Source organism: Danio rerio, chromosome 2 (genome assembly GCF_049306965.1).
Source record: "Danio rerio strain Tuebingen ecotype United States chromosome 2, GRCz12tu, whole genome shotgun sequence".
NCBI classification, from domain to species: Eukaryota; Metazoa; Chordata; class Actinopteri; order Cypriniformes; family Danionidae; genus Danio; species Danio rerio.
Window position 1 is genome coordinate 19,738,200 of NC_133177.1, and position 23,407 is coordinate 19,761,606.

The 23,407-nt window shown below is 36.0% G+C and overlaps 1 protein-coding gene across 24 annotated transcripts in view; it reads right to left on the minus strand.

The window, feature by feature from the left end:
• The window catches only part of st3gal3b (ST3 beta-galactoside alpha-2,3-sialyltransferase 3b), a 165,947-nt gene that overhangs the window by 96,741 nt on the left and 45,799 nt on the right, over positions 1-23,407 (minus strand). For 21 of the 24 annotated variants that reach the window (XR_012386558.1, XR_012386557.1, XR_012386556.1 and 18 more), the window contains 1 exon segment: positions 8,453-8,601. Coding sequence is in view for 21 of the 24 variants with exons in the window: in XM_073915115.1 (XP_073771216.1) it covers positions 8,453-8,561 (109 nt within the window). In the remaining 3 variants the exon portion in view is untranslated. 24 annotated transcript variants of the gene reach the window in all.

A 23,407-nucleotide genomic window follows, 5' to 3' on the forward strand; every position in this document is an offset into this window, starting at 1 on the left:
ATATGAACTACTGTTATAATGCAACAACATTTCACAATTTTACAATTTGAACTGTATTTTTGGTGAAATAAATTCAGCTTTGGTGAGCAGGAGAAGCTTATTTTAAAACATTTAAAAATCCTATACTGACCCCAAACTTTTGACAGATATAGAGTATATTAAAACTTGTTTGAGTCAAGGGTGACTAAATAATGAAAGAATTATAATTGTTAGGTGATTTATCCCTTTAAAAGAATGTATGCAAAAACATGCCAGCAGAAAGAGTTTGTAGTGAAGTATTGAGGGATCGCAGTTTCACATCTTCTAAGTGTGTAGTTCTTCAGCTGATCTGATAAGCCAAAAAAATCCATTCAGCACAATCAAGGAGTCTCTAGATAGAACAGACGGGATTGGTCTGAACCTCATTTCACAAGACATACTTGTTTCATGCAAAATCTGTCTCGCACAGTTCAATCTTTCAATCTAAATCTCGCCGCTGACTCTGTGGAATTAAAAACACCCTCCCTGCCAGAAAACAGCAAGAAAGGTTTTTCCACATGCCCGCTTGATCCCCTGAATAAATTCACTCAATAAAAAAAAGCAGAACTCAATATCAGGATTTGCACAGTACTCACACACTTTACAATTGCATTTGATTAAAGCAAAATCACAAAGAGATTATCCGAATGCATTTCAATTGTTATAGAGATAGAAGGTGAGTCTATTTAAAGATGCTGCACAAATGGCATAATACATCATCCCTGCCTTGATACACTTACAAAAAACTATGATATAATGCACTGGCATCAAGGGAACCACTTATTCTTGTCTTATTCACATGCCAGACAGCGTGTATTCTCTTTCTACTTCCTTAGCATGATAATATATATTGGCCCACTTGTTTTTTTTCTTTCCCCAACACATTTCTAAACATAATCATTTTAATAAATAATCTAAAATAATGGATTTATTTTATCTTTGCCATGATGACAGTAAATAATATTTGACTAGATATTTTTCAAGACACTTCTATACAGCTTACAGTGACATTTAATAGATTAACTAGGTTAATAAGTTTAACTAGGCAGGTTTGGGTAATTAGGCAAGTTATTGTAATGATGGTTTATTCTGTATACTAAGCGAGAGAAAAAAATAAAAGCTTAAAGCTTAAATTTTGACCTTAAATTGTTGTTGTTTTTTTAAAGGTTCAGGACACCCCGGAGAACTTTTTTTTTTATATTAACAGATGTGTGTGTGTTGAGCATCAGTTAAGACAATGTTAGCACCTGTCAGCTTTAATTGTGGGGAAAACTGGATAATTTTGAGCTTTTGTTTGTTGCATGTTTTCCCCCGCGATCTTGTCAGGGCTGATCATACAGCAAAGCTGTGTGTGTGCTGCTAGCATTTTTGTCGGGAGAGCAGCACGAGAATTAGAGAATGGCGACGCTGCCTTTTATCAGGAGTTCGTTCACATTCAGACACATCACTGTGCTGCTGTGTTTGCCTAAATCCTCCAGATTACCAGCAGGGTTAATGGTTAAAATAGACAGGAGACCTGCTGCACTGAGTCTGCTGGATACGGGGATTGAGGGAGAAGTCCTCATTTATAGTTTACATGAACACTCTTATCTTTATAATGATATAAATTGTGGTTATGTTTATATGAAAATACGAATAACAAATGTAGCAGGGCATTAAATCACTGTTCATTTCTTTGCATTTTAACTTTGTAAACTATAAACTCACGCGTCTCCTCTTTGTGTCTCATTTTGTGAGCTGTCAACAGCAGTTATTCGCTCTCCTTCTCCCCTGCTGGCCACGCCCACTCCTGCCCGATGCTCGTGGAGCTCCACGCCCATTAATCATGCATCTTTTGAAAAAATTCTGAAGTAGACTTTAACCGAAAGAGGGGGGTGTCATGGCCCTTTAACTGCTTTTATTTAAGCCAAAATAAAACAAATAGGACTTTCTCCAAAAGAAAAAATCATATCAGACATACTGTGAAAAATCTCCTTTTTTATATACATTTTATTTATAAAATCAGTCTATTAGGACTGTAATCCCCTTTTCCTTTTCTTCAATGCATTCAAAATAATGAACACATTCTCTCATTGACTGTGAGATTCATTGTGACCACTTAATTTTAATTCAGCAATTTATTTTTTTAAAGCTAATTAATTCAACTTAGTACCTAACTCACTCTGAATGATTCTAAAAGCCACCAACTACTTTTAATTATTGCATTACAAACCATTTGCATTTAAGTAATGAAAAAATAATCATTAAAGTATGAAAATACAATCATTAAACACATTATAAATGTGTTTAGAAGTCAAAAATACAGCATTTATAGCTGCATTTATAAACTGCTTACTGACATCTATTAATGTAGAGTTAATACTGAATATAATAATATAAATTATTATATTATAATAATAATAAATTAACTGTGTTATTGCTTAGTAAATAATTCATAGTGTAATTAAGAAATGTTACTAAAAAAAGATTCTCAATAATGGTCAATTTGATCATATTAGAAAATACCAAAGAGAAACTGAGTGAGACTTACTGCTTAAGAAAATGGTGCATAAGAACATTTTTTGTTATTTGTGTGCATGAGATATTTGCATGAATTTAATGACAAGCTATCTGGAAAAAAAATCTTCAACCGCATTTCCTGCATGAAAAAAAAAATGTTCTAAAGTTCTTAATCAGTTCATTTATCACCAAATTGACAGCATGTTATTTTTAATTACTTCAATAATATTATTTTACATTGTAATATGCAGACTTGAACTATTACTATTATTATGTTATGCTATTATGGAGAAAAAAACATTTAAATTCATAAAGTATTTTAAGCGAATCACCTTCTAATTATCTGTTTGCTCTTTAGAACCTTTAGAGCTCTTTATAAATAAATAAATAATTAATTGTTGTTCAATTGAATACGTTTCATAATAACAATTAACTGGAAATGCTTTTTGGTTACCAAGGGTACTTTCACACTTGCTTTAATTGCCTTGACTGAACCCATGTTTGATTGTCCTCTCACACTATCTTCTCAGCTGGTTTGTGTTCACAGTCACACTGTCTTTTTTCCTTCCGAACCCCGGTTCTCTTGTATCATCAAGGTGCATTTTTGTATACAGCTGTTGTGACGGCCACAAAAACTGTCCGCATAAAACAGTCATTCTGCTTTTACCAAATCTTTTGCTTTTGTTACCAAAACTAAAATACAGAAAGCCTCAGTTGGTGGTTGACTCAGTTATTTGGTAAGATTGCATTCATATCAGAAGTGTATCCGTACCAGAGTTCTCACAAACCATAACACAGACCACCTCTTTTAGGCGGACTTGGGTACGTTTCATGGGTGCACACCTGAGTTTAGAAGACAGCGTTCACACTAGCTAAACGTACCATACTTTGACATCAAACGAATCTGGGTGTGGACCAAATGTGCTAGCGTAAAAGCACACTAAAATGTACATTTAAATAATAAAATAACGTCTAGAACAATGCACGTTTGTTTGTTGTTTGTGAGGGGCTTTGAGTTGCATGTATGTAGGAAAAATGCTATACAAATCAAATTTATAACTATAATTATTAAAAAGAAAAAAATATCTAGATTTTTTTTTAAAGAGCCCCTATTATGTTTTAAAAAGGGTCATATTTTGGTTTTATGAGTCTCCAACAACAGTCTGATATGCATGCATAGTCAAAAAACACATTCATTGTCCTATAATATGCATTTATTTTTACCTAAACATGCCAACGACTCCCATATGATTCGCTTAGTGATTAATTTGTTCTCAAACCCCTCCTTAGCATGATGCTAATCTATGCTGATTGGTCTGATGACCCAGATCATTGCGATTGGTCGACTGCGTTCACCGCGAGACCTAGAGAAATGCCCACCAAGGCATATCAACAATTTTGAAGTAATCAGAGTGCGGAGTGTATGTGTGAGCCCAATGCAGGAGTGCATTAGAGCAATGCAATTAAAGACCAACATATTGCTCTTTTCTTCATCATGACATACATTCCGTATTAATCCACACAGTGGCAAAAGCTGAACTATATTGAACAATGACTGCTGCACGTGTGTAGGAGCAGTTGATGGTGGCCATAGCAACAACAAACGGCAGTGGATCGCATGCTCACAAAAGCATTTAAAACTGTAAAAAAAAAGCGTCACGCATCACATTTTCAACGTGGTTTTAGATGCGATATGAAAATATAAAGAGTTAACCAGATACAGTACAAACAGTTACAAGTAACAAAACACAATAAATTACATTAATTGCAAGCTAAAGAAAACAAGGACGCAACCATTTTGATCAAACTTACTTACAATTGTAAAATAGAGGAAGGAACTGATCCATGAACTGTGTACTTTAATGGCTCGATTCCACTGAGTGGTACGGATTTGGTATGGTACGGTTCGGTTTGGTACGCTTTTATGGCCGTTTCCACTGTCAAAAGCGAACCGAACCAAACCGTACCATACCACTTTTTTGGCACCCTTTTGAAAGGGTAGTACACGTGAGAAAGGGTACCAAAAGGTGGAGCTACATGTGCAGCTGAACGCTGATTTTTTACAGAGATACGTCACAAGCTTGTGGAGCTACACAGAACGTACACAATGGAACTGAGAGGTTTTTTTAAATAAAAAGCCGAGACATACTATAATACTATAATATAACTATAATAACCAGCCATGGATGACCCGGGCTCAAACAAACCTTGTCGTCGTCTTGATGAACAGACACAAAGCCAAGAAGAAAAATCTGCCGTGTTCTGTTGTTGTTTTACGAGCCTGTCTAAAAGTGCGAGTGGTATTCGCTTTTTGTTGGGAGCTTGCGATCGCTTCTATATTTGATATAACGAACTTCTTGAGCCGTTGATAATAACGTGAGTGCAATTTAGGCTTGGGCGGTATCCAAATTTTGATACCCTCAAAATGCCTTCATATTTTACCCCAGTATCCAGTATTACCGACGTAATTAAAAAAAATTATGACGTAAGGCTCAGACAGCGTCACCAAACTGTTAGCTTGTGCCTAAACCATTCAGAAACTGAATACCTTATATGCGACCTTAGGCTCGCGGTCACCTGTTTGTCTTTGTATTCTACGCGGGACACTCCTCTCATTTGCACGCAGACACACACACACACAGAAACAGAGAGAGAGGGAGAGAGAGAGGGGTGCTGTGCTTCGCTTCTCTCTGTGCGTGCGTGCGTGTGTGTGTGAGAGAGAGAGAGAGAGAGAGAGAGAGAGGCGAAGCACAGCTCCTCTCTCTCTCTCTGTCTGTCTCTTACACACACACGCACATCGCTCTCGCGGTTTATTCGGAAAATCTGGTCAGCTCCCGCGGTACAGCAGCGGGAATCCAGAGAGCTGTAATCGGGCCATAAAAATAAGGCCCAATGGGGCCAGAGCCCAACAGGTACATTTTGATTGACAGCTTTTTAAACCCCGAACTCGTTTATTTTTTTCAAGAATGAGTCATTTATATGTTTTAACATAATTTATTCGTTAATACAAAAGTAGACTATAGGCCACTTGGAAGTTGGAACAAAAAATTAAATAAGTCCTCTGTAACATCGTAACATCTTAGCACTTTAAATAGGCCTAACTTAGGTACATACCCTTTGCCAATAAATTGGCTAACACACCAATGAAAAGAAGTCTTGCCTAACAAATCAAATTAAAATTAACTCTAAGTGATGACGGGTATTTTGGGAATAACGAAATTAAGATAAAGGCTGTGCAAGGTTTGTTTCCCCACTTCTCTTCACAATCTGGCATTAAGGTGAAGCTGAATACTAAAATAAAAATGCCAACATTAGCCTGTATTCTCTGTCTACATTATGATTATATGGTTTAATTAATATTCATTTATAATTTAGAAAACCCTTTACTCACCAAGATTTGGCTACGTGTGTTTGTGGAGGAACATTATTAAATCAACTGGCTTTAGCGCAGTCCTGCTTTCAGGACCGATGGTGCGTTCAGCAGCACTGAACACCTTTTCCTGCTGCTACAGGCCGAGATGCAGAGTTCTGATCCGGCTGATTTTGCAAGTTTTGGGTAGGATTGTTTGTTCATCTTCTACCAGCCAGGAACATCCATTTAATTTTCCATGACGGCAGTTTCAGTGTAGCGAGTGGCCTCATCTTTTTACCTGTCCGCTTGCGATTTTGCGCTCTACCGTAATACGCAGTGTATGAACGACCGCTGAAATACCTTGGCGGCTAGAATGATGGTTACTTCAGAGCTAGTGACTGGCTTGACCACCGTCAAAATTCACTTTTTTTACTTCTCCGTCATCATTTGTTTCACCTTTGCAGGGATGGATTTTAATGCAGGGATTTAGATTTTTTCGGGTCCCGCCGGGTTCGGGCAAAGATCTTCAGCTCTAATGCAGACCTCTCGTTTATGTTTACCACCACGTCTCCAGTCGAAACCAGAAATACTGTCAAACTGCAGGTTACTTACTTTTACTCTTCAAAAAAAAAAAAAGAGAAGCCGTCAAAACACAGGAGCAAAATTGTTTTAGCAACCTGAATCATGAACAATCTGCCATGATTGTCTTTGCCTTTTGGACTATTATGAACTAGGAATGACAAAATTACTCTCCAACAGAGCTTACATGTGCTGGTGAAGATGACAGACACAGATGAGAGGTTTGCGCTGACTGTTGGCTATATTGCGTGAGTTTTTAAACTCAAATAAGTACTAAATGTTTGTTGTGTGTAGTGTTTCTGTAATTAATAATATATAGGAGACTGTAAGGGGCTGTATGTGTTCATATATGTTGCATTTATGTATTCATTTTATATAATTATAAACGTTACAGTAGCCTATTTCGCACTGTCATTGATCTGCAGTTATAATCAACTCATGTAAATAGAAAAGTTAGTAATTAACATTTATAAACAAGTATTTATGCGTATTAAGCATCTGTTTTGTGAGAAGTGCTGCTCATTATGATATGTGAACGACCCGTACAGCTTTACTGTAGACATTTATTTGAGCGAGCATGAAGTCGACTTAACCTTTGTCATACACCACGCCCACCAAAAGGGTACCCTTTGTGGTGGAAACGCAAGCCTGATAAAGGTGACCCGTACCGACCGGAACCGTACCGTACTGTACCAGTCAGTGGAAACGAGGCATAAGGTTCCTGTTAAGCTCTGACAAAGTCCCATTCATCAATAGTCTTTTCTGATCCTTCCTCTAACAAACGGCTGACGAATTCCCTGTTGTAAACATGTAGATTGTTAAAGCACACATCAGAAAAATTAAGGGAACGCAGCACAGAGCTGGGGCTATAATGCGGAGGTATTTTTGCAAAAATAAACTTCAACCACTGACTCTTCACAGCCTCATTCAGGAAAAATAACACTTTTTCCTCCTTTTCTTTCTACAGTGTTTGTGGGTGGGGCCGGGGGTTTAATTTTCCTGCACATGCAAGCGGGGCTTGATTTCATATCGACGACACACTGACACAGCTAAAGACTCCTTACATCGACGATTCATTCGAACCATTATGAGTCGACTCTTTTATAGATGAATAAATAGTTTTAAACACGGCGCACTTTCGGATTTAAACATCAGCTGGATATTTCACTTCACTAAGAGCTGTGTTACACACTGCATGGAAGGTCACTTTCAAAAACCTATAATAGGGGCTCTTTAAAAATGGAAAAAAAAATTAAAAAGGCCTCATACATGTGCGGATGGTTAGTGTTTCTTTTTAAAATAATATTTTATCAACTTTTACATCCATTTGCAAACGATTTCATAAAAGCACAGAAAAACTTTTATAGTACATCACTGCCGTGTAAACTTTTTCCTTTATCTCCCAATTAATAAGTTAATTATTAGAGTACCTAACCAATCTAAACAAATAAAACAGTGAGATGAACGTCAGTCAGTTATCCACAAATATTTGAGTTGTACCACAGTGAGGGAAATAATCTCTCAGACCAGCTACTGAAGTCCACGACCCAATGTCTCTGCAAACATCTGAACAAATATTTAGCCATTTAAATCAAGACAACGCCTCTGTCTGATTTATTTAGAACTAAAAAGTAGATATTCAAAAATCTTTCATTCTTTTTAATGGTTAATCTTAAATATATTAACCACTTTGCTAGATTATTGCCAACAAACAATTGAAACCTCATATATTTTGACCAAAGCCTAGCAAAATGTGAAAAAAGTTATGCAAATACTGAGAACCCACAGAAGAATAATCACTTTGAGACGTGATCTTCCCTAAACAACCAGTCGTGAGGCAAAGCACGCAACAGTGGACAGTTAAGCTTAATAATTGAACTGACCGAGGGTCTAACAAACAAACTGTGGCAAACATACATATTGACAGAGCAAAAGGCGTCCACGTACAGAGAGGTCACAACATTAACAGACAGATGGCAATGCGAGGCTGGAGAAACTACTCACGTGGCTTTTGGCCCCATACGTGCAAATGGAGCTTCCCAGAAGAGTAGTAGATGAACCCCAAGACCAGCATGGGACACACGACGAACAGTAGTTTGTGTGCAGGCTTCATGTTCCTCAACCATTCACATGGTACCGTGTTTTTACATCACCTAGAAACAGGACAGAAAAAAAAGAGAGGAGGGTGAATCACACATTCACATCAAGCAGTCAAGCAGACAGACTCGCATTATCAAACACTAAAAGCAAAGCCAGGACTAAGATTAGACTTTTTAAAAAAATTGATTTCACTGTGTTGAAAATCGGGAGACGATTCCAAAGGTTCAAATCTATTCCATCAAGAGGGAACAACTCTTCTATTCAGTCCATTCATTCATTCCTTTTCCTTAGTCCTATAATGAACCGCCGACTATTCTGCCATATGTTTTAGCAGATGCCTTCCTAAAGTTCATCAAGATTCATTAGATTCATCTTCAGTGCCTCCTCCATATTACCACAGACATGCTCAATAATGTTCATGTCTGGTGACTGGTCTGGCCAATCCTCAAGCACCTTGACCTTCTTTGCTTTCAGGAACTTTGATGTTGAGGCTGAAGTGTAAGAAGGAGCACTATCCTGCTGAAGAATTTGCCCTTTTTTGTGGTTTGTAATGTAATGGGCAGATGTAATGGTCTTGATAATTCAGGCTGATGATGTTGCCATCCACTCTGCAGATCTCACACACGCCCCCATACTGAATGTAACTCCAAACCATGATATTTCCATTACCAAGCTTGACTGATTATTGCGAGAATTGTGGGTCCATGTAGGCTCCAATAGGTCTTCTGCAGTATTTGTGATGATTGGGATACAATTCAACAGAAGATTCATCTGAAAATTCTCCCTTCTGACACTTTTCCAAATGATCAACTACAAGTCAATTTATTATTTGTTGCTCTTACAACTGGGATCAATGACAAGACTTTTGTCAGGTAATGTACTCAAACACTATGGACAATTTTGTTTACCCAAATCATAGCGCATGTCTTTGGACTGTGGGAAGAAAACCAGAACACCTGGAGAAAACCCACGCGAACATGAGGAGAATATGCAAACTCCACACAGAAATGCCAACTAGCCCAGCTCGGACTTAAACCAGCAACTTTCCTGCTGTGAGGCTAACCCCAATTTTCTCTTTAATATAAGTAATCATTAAAAGGTTAATTCACACCAAATTGAAATGATGTTATTATTATTCACCCTCATTTCATTCCAAACCAACAAGACATGTGTTCGTCTTCAAAACAAAAATTAAGATATTTTAGATGAATTATGAGTGCTCTCTTATAAACCAGACAGCAATGACCCCAGATCATTCCTTAAGTCCAGAAAATTTTTAAAACATTGCTCAAAACAGTTTTTATGCCTTGAATGATTTGATTAAAGAATATTATGAAGCTACAACAATCCTTTGGTGCAAACATAAAACAAAAATAATGACTTTATTTAACAGTTTCTTCTCCTCAGTGTCAGAACAGTTTGCATGTTCATGAGAGTGCTGTGCTCTTTGTGAGACACACTCTGTCCCACTTCAGACGTTTCAAACACAAGTTGCACGCAGTCATCCGGGTCATACATCATTGCAGTGCTCGTGGTTGTGAGATCTACTGACACAGAATTATTTTTGTATTTTAGGTTAGCACTGAGAATACTTCAGTAAGTATTCTCATAGCTTGACAGTACTTACACTGAATAGTTTTAATATGGTTTTTGGTACCTTTCCTCAAATCAAGACCATTGCTGTCTATGGAGGTTGAGGGAGCTCTCAGATTTCATACAAAATATCTTTAATAGTGTTCTGAAGATGAATGACGCTCTCAGGTTTTAAAACAGCATGAGAGCGAGGAGTAAATGTTGACAGAATTTTTAGTTTTGGGTGAACTATCCTTTTAAGTATACTCTCATGTGCAAATATTGATTCAGACACTTTGGTTTAAAGAACTAGTCAGTAGCTTCAATACTAGGTGCGTTTCACCAGTGGAGTAAGGTAATAATTACAAACACTCAAATTACTGTAATTGAGTACTTTCTCTCAGGAATTGTAATTTACTAAGTAGTTTTAAAATGTGTACTTTTACTTTCAATTGAGTGCATTTTTAGGCTACTTTTTCCACCACTGGTCTACACATTGTGAGAAAGCAGATAAGAATCGCATTAATATCAGTGGTCTAGCATTGTTGGTCACTCAGGGCTCGAAATTGCGACCATTTTGGTCACATATGCGCCCGAAATTTTATCCATGCGACCTTAAAATATATTTGGGAGCATTTCTGCGAGTGCTTAAAATTGTTGTGTGCGACCAGTTATTACTGCAAAATGTTCACCACATGCGCGGATTCGGGAGACATTCACGAAGAATGCATCTCTAAGCTCTTTGTCTGCACTTGAAACGTGAAACGCAGCGCTCTGGAATGGTGTAAAACAGTTGTCTTATCAACTTGCTGCAGTAAACAAATCCAAGTCCGTAATGCTTGCCCCGCATTCGCGCTCTTCTTTTTGGCCCACTACTGCTCTAGCACTGAACGCGAATGATTGGTTAATATCAGCTGTCAATCACTTAGCGCCTTCTGGCTTCGGATGACGAGAGAGCTACTGTCGCGAAAAATTGTAAAGCGCTGAAGATGAGAATGAAGATAAAACTGGCAGATTTAGTTTTGGAAACCATCTAGTTACAAATAATAACACATCTTACTAGTGATCATGTGCTGAATGTTAATCCACCATCCACACTTTTCCAAGAGTAGAAGACTTCCATTGGCTTCAAGTCCGCTAAGAAAAGTCTGTGGGATGGAGTTTTCAGGTAACTGTTTGCCACATCTGGCACAAGAGCTTCTGTTTAATCCTTCATGTAAGTTAATCGCCAGATGCTGTCCGCCGTGCAAGGGGCAGCTATATGTCAAATTAAACACCACGTACACCATCGCAAACAGGCTTGCACTGAGTAAACTATTATCGCTACTCCTAAAAAAAACGGTATTGCTATTAACATGTATGCATATAATAAGGCACAGTATATGTCAAAAGCAACAGTGTAATATCAGACAGCACCCGTGAGAACAGCACAGTTATACCGTTAACAGATTCCTGTCAAGCAGTGCGTGCAGGGCGGGTGAGCGCTCCGTGTTTGCTTTGGTCACTCAGTTACGTTATAAAAATCTATTTTCTTGTGATAACGGGATTTCATTGAGACATATTTTCCTCACGCTTGCATATATAAATTTTTTTTTTTTGCTTGTCAGTTTGATTAGAGTTGATTTTAAATGCAATAAATATGTTTTTATAAAACTTGTAACGGTGCTCATAATTGGTGGGTGCGACTAAATTTTGGCTAATGCGCCTAAATTTTTAAAGTTAGGAGCACCGGTGCTACCAAGCAAAAATTTTAATTTCGAGCTCTGTCACTACATCCTGCTAACAAATACATGCAGTAGGACTGCTTAAACACTAAACAAAAAGAAAACTCACTTGTCATCACCTCCTCAGCCATAGTAACTTTAGTAATTCTATTTAGCCATGGTAGTAACCCATCAAATAAACTCCCATCATCTCTCAGAGAATTCAAAAATTCCTTCTTCAAAGTCTTGTGTGTAGAAATGCCATCTGGGTCAGTATTGGTGGAAACTGCATTTGAAAGTGAAAGTTTATTCATGCATGATTTCTTAAAGGGACAGCAGCTATTTATGCCCCTATTAATCAAATAGCATCAAAAGACTAAAGAACTCACAAGACATACACTCATATACATTTGAACAGTGAAGAGTGTAACAGTCAATATGGCAAATGAAGGCCCTCCTTCTTGAACAAGAGCCTATCATTGATCAATATAAACTGACAATTCTCTAGGGGAGGGTGTGGTCGCCAGGAAGTGCAAAAAAACATTACAAAGTGTTAACTTGTTTCCACGTACTCTCGTTTGAATGTTTCTACATCCTCTCACGCTGATATTTTCACAGAATAGCTCTGAATGACAAAACAATGTTTTGTCGTAGTTGGTCAAACCATAATTTTTATAACTGTAGACTCATGTTAACCTGTGTCTAAAAGTCACACATAAGCTGATACTTACTGGTGTGTGGTGATACATTTCCGGTGTGTGGTGCATTCCCTTTTTGTTAAGAATATGTAATTATAAATTTGTTTCAGGACTGGTAATAGTGTTTTGCGTTTTGTAAATTTTTTACTCTAAAATGTAAATTTGTTTTGTCCTTGGCAAAATTGTTTTTCCATGTAATTGTGTCTTATTATGTGTAAATTGTAAAATGTAAATTTGTCTTGAGCTTCGTAAAAGTGTTTCACACTTTGTAATGTTGTTTTGCACTTCATGGCCACCATAGTAGGGGCTCGGACCAGATGTGTGTTTTTCACGACAAACTCTGCGGAGTCAGCAAACGTACTGAAATCTCAGCAAATACTTGCTTTACAAACATGAGAAATAAATCCACATAAAGCTTGAAACCTTTACTTTTAAATTAACCAACTACACAACAAATGTTCTTTGGTTTTGTAATTTGCATGAAACTAACGCAAGGTACTAGGGCTGTGCAATTAATCGAAAATTCTATTTCGATTTTGGCTTCTAACGATTATGAAAAACCATTAATCGTTAATTTAACCATTAAAAAATAAATTTATTTTGCATCATATACTACCCCCTTTCCAGTTGTACACATTTGTTGCTCTTCAAAGCTCAGTTTCACATGGAAATGACTAAAAGCATGTACTGTAATGTAACTTTTGCAGCACGGGTCAAAAGTTTGCATCATTCATGCTTTTAAAACCACGAATCAGACCACATGCTGCCGGCGCGCACACAAAACATGTCAGCATTCGGTCTCATTCGCACACCTCAGAGATGAGCAGAACACACACATCTAAAGTCATCAATGTGAGCGCTTTAATGGTCAAATAGGTGTCAAAACGCCATGTTTATTGGTTATTCATATTAACCCTCATTTGTGTAACCTTTACATGCTCCCTCTGAGCCAAATTATGAGAAAGAACCAAATCTCCTACCACAGCTATGCTGATGACACTCAGATCTACCTAGCCTTACTGCAACGACAACAGCCCCATTGACAACCTCTGCCAATGCATTGATGAAATGAACAGTTGGATGTGCCAAAATTTTCTTCAGTTAAACAAAGAGAAAACTGAAGTCATTGTGATTGGTAACAGAGATGAGGTTCTCAAGGTGAATGCGTACCTTGGCTTTAAGGGTCAAATGACAAAAGATAAGGTCAAGAATCTTGGTGTGATTCTGGAGTCAGATCTGAGTTTCAACAGTCATGTCAAAGCAGTTAGTAAATCAGCATAATATCATCTCAAAAATATTGCAAGAATTAGATGCTTTGTTTCCAGTGAAGACTTAGAGAAACTTGTTCATGCTTTTATCAGCAGCAGGGTGGATTACTGTAACGGCCTCCTCACTGGCCTTCCCAAAAAGACAGTCAGACAGTTGCAACTCATCCAGCCAGGATGCTGCAGCCAGGATTCTGACCAGAAGCAGGAAATCAGAGCACATCACACCTGTCCTCAGGTCTCTACACTGACTCCCAGTTACATTCAGAATAGCTTTTAAAGTAGTATTACTTGTCTATAAATTACTAAATGGCCTAGAACCTCAATACATTACAGATATGCTGACTGAATACAAACCCAACAGATCACTCAGATCTTTAGGATCAAATAAACTAGAAACTCCAAGAGTCCAGTCAAAGCAGGGTGAATCTGCCTTCAGCCACTATGCCCCTCGCTGCTGGAATCAGCTTCCAGAAATGATCAGATGTGCTCCAACATTAGGCACATTCAAATCAAGACTGAAAACACATCCGTTTAACTGTGCCTTTACTGAATGAGCACTGTGCTGCGTCCAACAGATCACACTATTATGTTTTTTTTCCCTTTTTCATTCTTTTATAACCTATTTTAACTCATTTTAATTTTATCTGTTTTTAATCATTTTTATTGTCAGCAATTTATGTTCCCCAACTTGTCTTTTTTAATCCTGTTTATGTAAAGCACTTTGAATTGCCACTGTGTATGAAATGTGCTATATAAATAAACTTGCCTTGCCTTGCCTAATGTTAATAAACAAACGAGTTGAGAATCAAAAGACACGTGAAAGAGAAACCATTAAAGTGACAGTGCGCAATATTCCTGCTGCTGCCTGTTTTTACCATTATTAATCACACAACAAAATGACAAAATCCCTCACTGCTCTTGACTGAAGGACTTTTGTAGCTAAAGTGTTTTTCTTACAGTGAAGATGCTTAAAGAACAGTTTGTTGCATATTTTTATTCTATTGTATTTATTTCCCTATCCTTATGTACAGGGAGGAAAATGGTCAGAATTATTAGCCCTCCTAAATTATTAGCGGCTCTTTCCCTCCCAATTTCTGTTTAACGGAAATAAGATTTTTTTTCAACCTATTTCTAAACATTAGAGATTTAATAACTCAATTCTAATAGCTGATTTATTTTATCTTTGCTATCATGACATGCGCATAATATTTTACTAGATAATTAGGCAAGTCATTGTATAACAGCAGTTTCTTCTGCAGACGATAAAAAACCATATTGCTAATAATATTGACCTTTAAATATGATTCGAAATTTTTAAACCTGCTTTTATTCTAGCCAAAATAAAACAAATCAGACTTTCTCTAGAAAAAAAAAATATTATAGGAAATATTGTGAAAATTCCTTGCTCTGTTTAACATCATTTAGAAAATATTTTATATTTCACAGGAGGACTAATTTTTTTGACTTCAACTGATAATCGTTTTAAATAATCGAGATTATGATTTTGCCCCATAATCGAGCGGCCCTACAAGATACAGTCCATCCTATCAAACGCACATCACATGACAGCAACTAAATGAATGCTTACAAACTTAGAAACAAAGAAGTCCCTGTCATTTTGGGAGAAGATTTGCCATTGCTTTCAGAAGACCAGCGCATTCTAGTTTAGTTTACCCAGATCAGCTGACTGCACCAACAGAAACACTATTAAATTAATAAACTTTTTAAGTTTAATTATTGCTATTATTAAGTCAAAACTGAATCTAGCGTTCTATTACATTGCCGGTGCCAAAAGCAATGACCCCTCAGCAAACTCAACCAAACTAACCATGGGCCCAATTCCATGTTAATTTCTAACAGCTATAGTACATGCATGTCACGTAGAAATTTCCATATAAAGCCCATAGACTATGTGAAAGTGTTTAGCGGTTTATAAACATTCATTTAAGTTAATGGTGTTAGTTTTCATTGTTTTTTTTTCTGATCCCGCATGATTAACAGCAAACAACACACAAAAACTGATGCCTCAGACAAGTTTCCTACACTTACGTTTTGTACCAGGTGCACACATTATATAAACATACACAAATGATGTTTGTTGACATAAAAATTGCAACAGTGAGGAATCAATTTTTGGAATCAAGTCCACCAATTCCAGAACAGGAATCAGAACTTCAAACAGCCCTAAGCAAGCAGTCAGATTGCCAGACGAGAAATAAAGTTGACGCAAATATGGGTCAGAGACTAAAAGGGTTTTCAAGAATGAAAACAATAAAAAACAAGCCTATAAGACTTTAGTTTTATACATAAATGCAAATGCTTCCTGTTCCTTTTTTATGAGCAAAAACAATAATGATGATCATACTTTTTGTTTAATCATCGTGACTTACAACATGACATTAAGTAAGATATAACATAAGTTTAAATATCATACAATCTTGTCAGGTATATTGAAAACAAGAATCATTTGATAACAAAACAATTAAAGTATCAGTTAACAAACTTTTAATTCAATCAGAAACTCCTTTATTAGGGCTGCATCTGAAATCATACTACTCAGTAGGTGCTGCATTTGAATTTAAACTTACTACTCGACCATCAGAAAAGTATGATCTACCCAGTATGAATGTGAGTAGTATGAATGGAACTTGGATGTACAACATCCGCTATATTGTCATTGTCAAAAGACCTACCCTAGACAATTGCGTCGCTTCACTCCCATTCATGAATTCTATCATGGCATAATAGCGTCCGTGGGAATTGCCTTATCAGAAGCTTGCCAGAAGTGGCAGTCATAAGGGTGATTCATACATATTGTTTTTCTAATTCTATAAATTCTGACATATTACTCGGCTCGCATACTGTTTTTAGTGTACTATAGAGTATGTAATGCAATTTTGATTTTGTAACCATCTGTTACTATGTTTACAATATTATAACATTTAGGATGATTACATAATTTTTGACATACTTTTAAAAAGTCCTTGTAAGAATAAAAATATTGTTTCACTTTTTAATAAATATGTGTTATGCTGAATGATAAAACATCAATTTACACATATTTTGACATGTTATTAATACAAATGTTAATGGAAACATTACACTTTACGTGCAATTACTATGCTTTAGGTGTATATAACTGTAACATTTATTTTGTAAATTTTGATTTGACCACGCATGCCTACATTTAAAAGTTTGAGAAGATATAAACTTACATTTTTAAATATATTAAAGTAGTAACCAAGTATTTTAAGTTGCAATATTTCACAATATTAAGTTCAGTTTTTGCTGAAAACATCTAAAAACTATATAAAGTTTATTATATTTATTTATTATGCATGTTTAAAAATGAATTGATACAAAGTATTTGGTTACATGTCATTAACATTTATTTAAGTAGCACCCTAATGCAGGGGTTTTCGACGATTTTTATGCATTCACTAGAGTGAATCTGATTTACGTTAATTACACAGCTAATTATCAGGCACCTGTAGAGTTAATGTGTTTGAGTAAAATATACACAAATAAACTGGACCAGGTGCTTTTTTAAAATGAATGATGGTGAATAAAGGTCAAACCAGTGAACCATATGACAAAAAAGCGCCCTTCTAAATCAAATCAGCAGGATGCCCTTTCACTTTCATCTTTCACTTACTTTGAAGACACTACTGGGGTTTAAAAATAAGGGATGGGGGGTTGTTGTAAAATTGGAAAAACGCAGGGGCGCATGTCCTAATATGTTGAAAACCCCTGGCCTAATGTATTCTTTCTTAATGGCAGTTACTATGTAACGAGATCTGAACAAAACATTTATGTACTGACACACACAGTCAAGTCTAAATGAACATTTACTACTTCACAAATAACTAGAAAAAATATTTTAAAAACATTAAAGAGCAAATGAAAAATACTACAAAACAGACCAAATAAGTGTTTTACATAAACTGCCTCACCATTAAAACAGCTTTGACAACAGTAAAACTACTTTGTCTTTGATATCTAGCATCTAACTATCTGCGTAAATCTGACAACCAAGTTATTTATTTCCTCTCTACAAATATTATCACATATTAACAGGACAGCACATAATAGATCAAACATGCTCTAACTGCAAATTGTGCTCCATAACAATAACACTGAGGTTATCAAATTAAAAAGATATTATAATTTAAAAGGATGGATGCGAAATGAATGTAAATAATAGAGCAAACGTTTTAGGAGGAAAGATCGCACTTTGGATAAAACAATAATTAGACCAAAAGTAGTGGCAAAAAAATAAAATAAAATAAAAATAACTATAAATGAAACTTTGTAGATGATAAAAAAATTATACCAATTCCTTCTTCCATTTGCATTTTTCTGAATTTTTCAGTTTATATAATTAATTAGAATCATTAATACTATCTAATCTAGGAATGCATTAAAACAACTTAATTTTATATTTCATTTAAAAATATATATTAACACTACTTTTTAATTAAAATGGCACAGGAAATGTTTTATTTGATGACTAAATACGTTTGTTATATTTTACTTACTAACTTAGTCAGATGTTTTACTTGAGTAAGTACAAATAAGTGTATTCTATAGTGCAATTGTAATCTCTGCCATTATTCCAACCTAGTGTTTAATGTTTGTGAAGTCAAAAGATTAGGTTTATAGGTTCATGTCGTCATGAGACTGCAGATGCTGAAATAACCCACAAGCATCACACGTGCTTGAGCAAATGCAGTAAATGACACCACACAACTCATTGACTGAACACATGCACATTTGTGAATTCATATTTAAACAGCGGCCTATTCATACTCGTAGTAAATAACTGAAATTCTGTCATCACTTTTTCATTTTGTTCTAAAACAGACTTTTTTTCTTGGTAAGGGGATAGGCTTGGCTGAATTCACACACTGCTTCTTTTCCTTTACAATGAAAGTCAATTGTGACCAGCTGCTGTTAAATGCGACATAAAAGTAGTTCCAAAGACTCACAACATCTCTTTGTCTCCTGAAACCATGATAGCTTTGCTCCACGAACAGCTCAGGTATCATTTGTGTTTGTGTACAGTTTCACATATGACAGCAGTGGGAGTATTTTCAGTAAATAACATTCTACTCGCTTATATCGTCATATGACTTTTGATGACTTGCAAAATAGTGAGCAGTAAACTCTTACTTTCTGGTGCTTGACTGCTTGCGGTCCCCTCTTAACTGGTGGTGTAAATAGTAACAAAAACATACTTCCAACCAGTGCTTTTCACTAATATTAGAAGCACAAAGCATTCCTTAGGGATCATGTTTCAAATCACACTGCCAACAATAACGCCTATATACATTTTTAGATAATAAAACAAGCAATGTTGCTTTAATTTCTTTTTCCTCTCAACGTTATCACAATTGCACGATCACACAGGTGTGATCAGCCTTGCTGGTCCCTGAAATGTACAATCACACAGGTGTGATTAGAATGGTCAGAGCGCATGTCCTCAACAGCTAATAATCAAACCTAATGGAGCACACTGAGGCACAGAAAGAGGTGCGCAGCGCTTTCAAAAAAAACCACTTATTTTTAAAACCTAAATTTATTTTAGGTTTCAGACATTCAAATACACATAATTACAAGCAAAACATACCATTTAAGGTTGGCAAAATATACACTGATGTCTATAAAGACGGTTAATAATAATTATTTTTCAAAATAACTGGACAATGTGCTTTGTACACGTAAGATACACACTGTTTATATTACTAGAATATTTTCTCTATTCCTCTCCCAGATAAACAGTTGATTACCTTCATGTATTTCAGCTGAAAATTATGAATAAACAAGAAGTACATCCAGCAGCTTAGATCTCCCCTGCGTCTGCAAGAAGGGATCCAGCTGCGAATGGAAACCAATATGAATTATTAATATTATATATTAAATTAAGCACTAATTGTATTTTATTAGAATCTACCCCTACTTCAACCCTAAACCCAACCCTTACAGTTTTGTAAAAATAATATTTGTTTTACAGTGTCACAAAAAGTATGCTTTATTGACACAAGCATCCTCAGCTGTATCCCATCTAGCGTTCACCATGCTGCAGGAGACTGTGAAGTCCAGATAGGATACAGCTGAGGATGCTCACGAGAAGTATTAATATTCAGTTACGTGTTAATTGTATTTTATTAGTATCCACCTCTACTTCAATCCTACACCCAAACCTGACAATAATGTAAAAATATTATTTGTTTTAGTGTCACAAAAAGTATGCTATGTTGGCGCTAGTATCCTCTGCTGTATCCCATCTAGACTTCACTATGCTGCAGGGGCCGGTGAAGTCCAGATGGGATACAGCTGAGGATACTCACGAGATGTATTAATATTAATATTCAATTACATGTTAATTATATTATAAGCATCAACTCTTACTTCGATCCTAAACCCAACCTTGACAGTAATGTAAAAATATTATTTGTTTTTCAGTGTCACAAAAATTATGCTATATTGGCGCGAGTGTCCTCTGCTATATCCTATCTAGACTTCTCCTTGCTGTAGGAGACAGTGTTGTTGCTAGAAGGGATACAGCTGTGATCGGACGTTAACAAGAGGTATTTATATTATTTATTAAATTAGTAATGCATTAATTGTATGTTCTTAGCTAGATGGGATCCAGCTGAGGATACTCACGGTAATATAGCAACATCTAATATAAAATACAATTTTATTATACAATTTTATTAGATGTTGCTATATGACGTATCCTCAGCTGTATCCCATCTAGCTAATAAAATATAATTAATGCATTACTAATTCAATAAATATTATAAATACTTCTTGTAAACGTCCGATCACAGCTTTCTAGCAACAACAGCGGTGCCCATTACCCATTACATAACAAATAATACAATCATTATTAAGCTGTTTAAAAGACCAAATATATGTTCTATCACATATTTAAGAATCGGAGTATCAGAAATTTCATAATAATATTAGAACATTTGTCAATATTTACAGAAAAGGTCAAAATGACACAAAATACGATATATACATGGATCATTGGAGCTAGTGGGTCACATGAAAAACTTGACGCATTACCAGAGATGTATAGTAACGAAGTAGAACTACTTCACTACTGTACTTAAGTACTAAAAGGCAGTATCTGTACTTTACTGGAGTATTATTTTTTTCTCCTACTTCCACTTTTACTTAAGTACATATTTTCCATGAGTTTATTACTTTTACTCCGATAGATTTTTTATGTGCTGCATCGTTACTCGTTACTAGGGGTGTCAAAATGATTGATATCAGTTCAGTAATAGGTCATAACCGGTTATTACGTGATGACGTCATATATCTCCTATGCGCGATGTCGCAATACTATGGCGAAGGACAGAGGCGCGAGGGCGAGGCGGCACAGCATACCAGCCGCTAGTTTACTGTTAGGGAGAAAATGTTGTAAAACTTCACCTCTGCCTATCACTCGCTCTCTCACTTTGGACATTTGACCCGCTGGCCAGTTTGTAAGGTAACTTTTCCTCTCTTCTTAGCTGTTAAAGCTGTGGATCCAGACATGAGCGTGCCTCATGTGCAATTAAGTTTTCTTCACTGTGTCTATTACCTGTGATAATCGCGTATTCTTCCCGCCATGTGTGAACAGTGCTTATATTTCTAAAGCCCTTTCTGTTGAGGACAATAACCAATCATAGCCGTGTAAGACCCGCCTGTCAGCGCTCAAAAAGCAGGCGGGATAATATTGACATGAGTTTATTAGCTGTAAATGCTTGTGCTGTCTTCTGTGCATGAGTTTTGTTTGATACATCCGGAAAGAGTGTTTTCTTTGAGCAGGTCAAATTAAGGGCACAGTTCGTATATCTGACTGCTGTATTAAAGGACAAAATTTTATTACAAAATACCCCTTTAACTGTCACACCAAGACAAAAGCAATAGAATTTTTTTTGATTGCATTTCTTAACTCCTAATGTCGCTAGTTAACACAATCAGTGCATTTTTATTCAACACATCACATTATTTCTAAAATATCAGCCTCTACCAAATGGTTGAGATGTTGGTTTATGGTAAAAGTACCAGAATTAATAAATATACTACAGAAAATATGAACTGTAAGACCAATTTCATTAAAAACATAATAAAAATAAATAACAATTATTACTAAATCATAGCCATAAGCCATAAAATATTTCAGATTTTCATTTAACACAGTAATATACACATTTTCCAGTTTTTTTTACAATAAAATCAAAATCAAGTGAATTTGTGAAGCAAGATTTAGTTTGCTTGTTTAGTTTATTTTCACGGGTGCTTCCAGAAGACAGAACTCCTGTTTATTGTGGTATTAACCAATCAAACTTCAAAACTCCCAAAGTGTGAGTGTGTCTTTGTGTGTATGTGAGTGAGAGTGAATAATGTGTAAGAGAAAACAACAGTGTGTGTGTGTGTGTGTGTGTGTGTGTGTGTGTGTGTGTGTGTGTGTGTGTGTGTGTGTGTAAGAGAGAGTGTAAAAACAATTGCAACCTATGTAATGTCCCCACAATTCACAAAAATGTGTGTGTGAGAGAGAGAGAGATAGAGAGAGAACTGTGTGTGTGAGAGTGTATGAATATGTGAGAGTGGGGAGAGAGTGTACATTTAGGTGTGTGCAGGGCAGTGTGTGTGTGTGTGTGTGTGAGAGAGAGAGAGAGAGAGAGAGAGAGAGAGAGAGAGAGTATGCATGTGAGTGAACATGCTGAATTATCTCATCAGTGAAGGCATTTTCTGGTAAAAGGGCCTGACGATGTGAGCTTGTGTACCATAGAAACTATTTACAGAGAAAAACTGTATCATAAGCCATGTTTCTTTTCGTTCTGCTTAATCAAGTACCCCAAAAAAGATATTTAAAATAAACAAAACAATTAGTGTATTTTGACTGCTTTCTTTAATAACGACATTACACAATACTTGTACTTTTACTTTCAGTACTTGAGTAGTAAATTTTGAAATAAACTACTTGTAATACTTAAGTACAAAAAATGTTGAATACTTTTGTACTTCCACTTAAGTATGGTGCTTAAAGAGCACTTCTACTTCTACTCAAGTCAATTTTTGATAAAGCACTTGTACTTTTACTTAAGTATGGGTCTCTAGTACTTTATACATCTCTGCGCATTACCATGGGACCTTCATAACACAATAGATTCCAAGTAACGGTCACAAAAAAAAAAAAACTCACGCAGGAGGGTCAGCTGGAGTATTTAAAAAGGTTAATGGAGAATGTTCTGATCCACACATCAAACACTTGGTGATGAAAAACTAAAAGCATCAAATTTAATTGAAAACTGTCATTAAACTCAACAAAAAGTAGACAATGTCTACTTTTATCACATTATCAATGATACATTGATGATGTATAGTGCATTTACTGCATCAGAATATTCATTCATTCATTAATTTTTTCAGCTTAGTCCCTTTATTAATCCGTGGTCACCACAGCGGAATGAACCACCAACTGATCCAGCACATGTTTAACACAGTGAATGCCCTTCCAACCACAACCTAACCCTGGGAAAAGCATCAGAATAATAGCAAACACTATTAATAAAGGAAATTCTTCGGTAACGAGTAACCAAATAAATGACCATT